Raw genomic sequence first — 6,119 nt, 5'->3', positions numbered from 1 at the left:
GGCTAACGTAAGAAACTTCTGCGGAACATTTCTGCCATGTTCATGGCATGGCTAAGAGGGCATTGTTTATTACACCTCACAGGCCTGCTTCCTGCGGCCTATGAAAAGAAGTTCCAAGATTTCTATGCCAGGAACATTTTTGCTTTTTTTGAGTAGGGTGGTGTTTTTTATTTCGCAAAGTGAGTTATTTGGTTCCTGGGAAGCTCAGAAACAAATCCGTGAGCCACGTTCTCTGACGTGTACTAACTTTTCCCCATCTTCTCTGGAATAGGATTTGTCTCTTCTGAATAGCAGTTCTGTATTGTGAAACACATCTGGGGGATGGGGCAGATGGCAGCACCCAGCTGGGCACACAGCCAGCACGTGCGCGGGGGTGGGGGGGTGGGGGGGGAGGGTCTGGAACCCAGGTGCTCTGACTTCATCAGGCAGAGAGGAAAGAAACTAATTGGAAAGGAAGTGAATGCTTCTGGGTCAGTCCCTGGGGTTTCCCAGAGACCATGAGGCACTGCCCCCCCCCCCAAGTGGAATCTGACTTCACGCCCAAGGGGGGCCCTAGGATCTCAGGGAGGTGAACAGCACAGGTAGGACTATCAAACCGCGGGGCCAATCATCTTTATACAAACCTAGTGTCTCTGTAATGCGTGGTGGGGGTGCAGCAAACACGCATTACCGAATGAGCCCCACCTGGGTTCCACTATTTCCAGCAGCGGGGTGTCTCCCTCCTCGCCTGACCCTTAACTACATTAGGTCTAAAGTAAGGACCAGGTGTTCTAGAGCGCAGGGCTTGTGTGGCTGGGACAAAATCATCATCACATTGCCCCCAAGCTGAAGTTAGGGTCAAACATATCCTTTCCAGACTCGTCTGAGTAAAGTATTTTCAGATAGCTTTAATCCCGGGACGTACCCGGCAAGGCAAGTACGTAGGGCCTGCAGAAGGGAGGCCCCGGGAGGGTGGCACGCGGGTGGTGGACGGTGGAAGCCAGCCTGTGCCAAGCTGCCCTCTAAGCGGGCTGGCCTGTGGCTGGCGGCGTGGGGGCCCTCAGAGGCCCTGCAGGACCTCTCTAGCCGCTTCTCTCCCTCTCGCCCGCAGCTCTGTCGAAGATGCACTGGACACCGGAACACGCCCAGCCCCTCAACCAGTGGCCAGAGCAGCACCTGGACGTCTCCTCCACTACCCCGTCGCCGGCCCACAAGTTGGAGCTGCCCCCTGGGGGTCGCCAGCGCTGCCACTATGCTTGGGCACACGACGATATCTCTGCCCTCACAGCCTCCAACCTCCTCAAGCGCTACGCAGAGAAGTACTCAGGGGTCCTGGACTCGCCATACGAGCGCCCCGCGCTGGGCGGCTACGGCGACGCCGCCTTCCTCAACGGCGCCAAGGGGGACCCCGAGCCCTGGCCAGGGCCCGAGCCACCCTATCCCTTGGCCTCACTCCACGAGGGCCTCCCGGGAACCAAGTCGGGCAGTGGGGGCGGCTCCGGGGGCCTCGGGGGCTCCCCGGTTTTAGCCGGGAACCTGCCTGAACCCCTCTACGCCGGCAATGCGTGCGGAGGCCCGTCGGCGGCGCCCGAGTACGGGGCGGGATACGGCGGGGGGTACCTGGCCCCCGGCTACTGCGCGCAGACCGGCACCGCGCTGCCCCCGCCGCCCCCGGCCGCGCTCCTGCAGCCCCCGCCTCCGCCGGGCTACGGCCCCTCGGGACCGCTGTACAACTACCCCGCGGGGGGCTACGCGGCGCAGCCCGGCTACGCGGCCCTCCCTCCGCCCCCGGCCCCCTACCTGACCTCGGGCCTGGCGGCGCCCACGCCCCTGCCCGCGCCCGCTCCGCCCCGGCCGGCGCCCACCTCCTACAGCTTCCCGGCGGCCGAAGCCGGGGTGTCGCTGAAGCGCAAGGCCGCCGACGAGGGCGCGGAGGGCCGCTACCGCAAGTACGTCTACGAGCCCGCCAAGGCCCCGGCGGCCGACGGCACCTCCTACGCCGCCACGGACAACGGCGAGTGTCGGGGCAACGGGTTCCGGCCGAAGCCCCCGGGAGCCGCGGAGGAGGCGTCGGGCAAGTACGGTGGCGGCCTCCCCCTCAAGGTCTTGGGCTCCCCCGTCTACGGCCCGCAACTCGAGCCCTTTGAAAAGTTCCCGGAGCGCGCCCCGGCGCCCCGCGGGGGCTTCGCGGTGCCGTCGGGAGAGCCCCCCAAAGGCGTGGACCCGGGGGCCCTGGAACTGGTGACGAGCAAGATGCTGGACTGCGGGCCCCCGGTGCAGTGGGCAGACGTGGCAGGCCAGGGCGCGCTCAAGGCGGCGCTGGAGGAGGAGCTGGTGTGGCCCCTGCTCAGGCCGCCCGCCTACCCCGGCAGCCCGCGCCCGCCGCGGACCGTGCTGCTGTTCGGACCGCGGGGCGCGGGCAAAGCGCTGCTGGGCCGCTGTCTGGCCACGCAGCTGGGCGCCACGCTGCTGCGCCTGCGCGGAGCGACGCTGACCGCGCCGGGCGCCGCCGAGGGCGCGCACCTCCTCCAGGCCGCCTTCGCGGCTGCGCGCTGCCGCCCGCCCTCCGTGCTGCTCATCAGCGAGCTGGACGCGCTGCTCCCAGCTCGGGACGACGGCGTCGCTGCGGCTGGCGCGCTGCAGGCGCCGCTCCTGGCTTGCCTGGATGGCGGCTGCGGCGCGGGGTCCGACGGCGTGCTGGTCGTGGGCACCACCTCGCGGCCCGCGGCTCTGGACGAGGCCACCCGGCGGCGTTTCGCTCTCCGCTTCTACGTGGCGCTGCCCGACGGTCCTGCCCGCGGGCAGATCCTGCAGCGGGCGCTGGCCCAGCAGGGCTGCGCGCTGAACGAGCGGGAGCTCGCGGCCCTGGTGCAGGGCACCCAGGGCTTCTCCGGGGGCGAGCTGGGGCAGCTGTGCCAGCAGGCAGTGGCCGGGGCGGGCCTCCCGGGGCTGCAGCGGCCCCTCTCCTACAAGGACTTGGAGGCAGCGCTCGCCAAGGTGGGCCCCAGGGCCTCCCCCAAGGACCTGGACTCGTACGTGGAATGGGACAAAATGTACGGCTCCGGACACTGACGACGCGAGGGGAGGCCAAGGAGCAGCCGCCCCCCTCTCCCCGCCCCTCCGGTCGGGAGGGTTGTCTTTAACCAAACCGGGCTGGGAGGGTGCCGGAGTGATGAATGTGGGCTGGGGGAGGGGAGGGGCTGCCGGTGGATTTTTTTTTTTTTTTTCCGTGGGAAGGAAAATGCTTCTGCTAGGCAGATAGATGCCATATGCGCTGTGTACTCAGGTTTTTCCTATTTATTGTGGACGGGAAGCTCGCCATCTCCGCCCAGCCGACGAGCAGACCCGGGATGGGCTGGCACCCGGGGCCTAAGGAACTCCTGCGCCCTCGCCACAATCCTTTTGTCTCCTCGCTCTCTGAATGGCTCCCTCCTCCCCCCTCTTTCTCTGCATTCGCGTAGTTTTCTCTCTCGGTGGTTTTGTCACTGACCTTCTCATATGCTGGCCCTGTTTCTCTTTTGCTCCTCCCTCCTCTATCCCTCCATCTATCACCCTCTGTGCTTCTGTCTCCCTCCCTTGCTTTCCAGCCTGTTTCTCTTGGTCCCTCTCATTCAGAAGAATGCAGTGTCCCTTTGCAGGAGATCTGGAAGCCCAGGGGCTGAGGAGGAGGGGGTAGGGAGTTCCCTCCCACCCCATTATCCCTCACCCAGCTGTATCCTTGGGTCTTGGGGGGAGGGCAAGCAAAAAAAAAAAAAAAAAAAAAAAAGACCCAAAGAAGGGTTTTTGTTTGTTTGTTTTTGAGGGGGAAATCCCAGAAATGTAGCTTGTTTAATATCTTAGGCCTCTTATTTTTGTAAGATGTGTAGAATTTGCTGTTTTTCGTTTTATTTTGACAACTCAGGAAGAAACTGACCTCAGAAAGAATGTTAGACTTTGGCTGCTCTCCTGTGTGCTCCCTGCCCCGAACCCCTCCCCAGGGAGCAAATTCTCCCAGGAGACTCAAAAAGCGAAACCTGTGGGGAAGGGCAGAGGAAGACCCAGAGCCACACTGAAACCCCTGCTCTCCCTGGGACAGAAGCGGAATGTATTTCTAGGGCTTCCTCCCCAGGTCCAAGGTTGTAGGCAGGGGTGTGGGGGAGTGGGTTGAGGGATTTGAGAAGAGGTAGGTCCTGCTGCTCTCCCCCTGTACCCCACCTCCCAGCTTAGTGTTTTCTGTTTAGTGTTATCCAGAGGGATGCCCCTTGCCCCATTTCCTGCCCCACATCCAGAAAGAGAGGGCCCAGATGGAAAGGTGACCTAGGCAGAAAGTCCCCAGAGAGGTCATCTCACTTGGCCCTTCACAGGCAGAGGTCTTCTATAACTTATGTTAGGAGGATTCCCTTGGGAGAGAAGACAATGCCACAAGCATGGTTGGGCGCAAAATTGACTACAGACTCCGCTTCCCTGTCTGTTGGGAGGCTTCAAGGAGGAGTGAGCATGTCACAGAAGAACGTTCTGTGGGGAAGTGCGCCTCTCCCATTATCCTAGGGTCCTAGCTTGGGAGATCCAGGGGCTGCAAGAGGGCGGAGGAGATGGGCAGACTTGTTTTTCCCCCGATGTGGGGGGTTTATTTTCAGTCCCACCCAAACTTTCCACCAGAAGCCAGGCTTGGGGGCCCGTCTTTGTGAGAACAATATTCCTCTCCTTCCCAGCAACTTTCCCTTGATGGGGCTTCAGTTTGTCTTCCTCCCCCCCAGGGAGCCCATTTCACAAGCCTGACCTTCGCTCCAAAGTAGGGTGCAAGCTCTCACCCCCTCTTCTCTCTCCCACCCCAGCCCCGCTGTCCCCTGCTCACCCCATAGCTCCTACAGTCTTCGTACCATCTCCCACTCCCAGCTGGAAGGGTGTCCATGGGGTGCACTTCAGGTGCCAAGGTGCTGAGGGCCTGTGCTGGCCTAGGGGTGCTAACAGGAAAGCTGCTCTGCTTTTCCCTCCTTTTCACCCTTGGTCTTTCGGGCCTCCTGTCCTTGCAGCTGGCTGACTGCAGGGCTTTGGTGCGTCAGAAGCAGTGGGCTGCGCTGCTGTGAAGGGCCCTTTGGAGGGAGTAGGGCGTGAGGAGGTTCTCTCAGGTGTGTGTATGTATATGGGGGGGGGGTGGAGGGCATGGGGAAGTGGGGTTGGGATCCCAGCCTTCCCTTCAAGAGGCAGGCAGTTGGGGGCTGGGGGAGGAGCTCACTGAGACCCAGGGCCCCCACTGCCTCCTCTACTGGCCTTGGGGAACTTTGCACAAGGAGACAGCTCCCAGTCTACTAGCACCTACCTCATGGGCGCTGGGGTGGGTGGGGTGGGGGGACAGGGCAGGTCCAGGTCTGGCCATGTTGGGGGGGCATACCAAAGAATCCAGTGGCAGGGATTGGGGGAGGGCAGACTTGGAGCTGGCCCTCCTCTTCCTCTACCCAGACTGGGGTTGGGGTCCTCTCCTCCAGCTGTAACCATTTCTACCTCATTTTGCTGCGTGTTGTACGTGGACGTATTTATCTCCTGTCTGACGATGCTCTGCAGTTGTGGTCTGTCTACCTCAGAAGAGACTGTATTTTAAAAGAAAGTATTACACAGTATTAAAGCGATGACATGTGGTTTCCAGAGGATTTCTTGGGGGCAGCAGGATGCGGGGAGCCCTCTGGGGAATGCTTGGGCATCCAGGTGTGCCATAGGTGTGGCCCTGTGGGTGTTTCTAGTCCTTCAGCAGAACATTACCGCGGCACTCCCGGTACTCATTCTGGCACAGCAAGTGCCTACCAGGCGTTGGGGCACTAAGGCTACCAGGTGAAAAGCCCCTGTTTAGGGAGGGCCCTCCTACTGTTACGAGCTCCCAGGGGCTCAGAATCGGGGCTGGCTCCTATCTCCAGAGTCCCAAAGTATGAGGGGGAAAGAAGGGCTCACGTGTCCATCGAATGAGTGAATGGATGGGGAGATGAATGCTTGGAAAGAAGAGGGGCCGAAGAGGAAAATGCACGCAGAATGTGGACAGCAGCCCTTGCTGGCTGGAGCTAAGCTCAGCCTTGATTCTTGGAGGGAAGGGAGCAGAGGGCAGGGTACGGAGACGGCTAAGTTCCAGCCCTTAGGGACACGTGGGGATCCTTCACCACCATCCATCCATT

The 6,119-nt window shown here is 61.6% G+C and overlaps 1 protein-coding gene across 1 annotated transcript in view; it reads left to right on the top strand.

Annotated features, from left to right (window-relative positions):
• FIGNL2 (fidgetin like 2) overlaps positions 1-5,593 on the top strand; it is a 28,717-nt gene extending 23,124 nt beyond the window's left edge. The window contains exon 2 of the mRNA XM_026501837.4: positions 1,091-5,593. Within this exon, the coding sequence (XP_026357622.2) occupies positions 1,102-3,051 (1,950 nt within the window). The 5' untranslated portion in view covers positions 1,091-1,101 and the 3' untranslated portion in view covers positions 3,052-5,593. The remainder of the gene's footprint in view (positions 1-1,090) is intronic.
• The last annotated feature ends 526 nt before the right edge of the window (positions 5,594-6,119 follow it).

Source organism: Ursus arctos, unplaced genomic scaffold, assembly GCF_023065955.2.
Source record: "Ursus arctos isolate Adak ecotype North America unplaced genomic scaffold, UrsArc2.0 scaffold_26, whole genome shotgun sequence".
NCBI lineage: Eukaryota > Metazoa > Chordata > Mammalia > Carnivora > Ursidae > Ursus > Ursus arctos.
The sequence above is the reverse complement of the archived record's forward strand: the minus strand, read 5'-3'. Positions and strand labels throughout refer to the sequence as shown.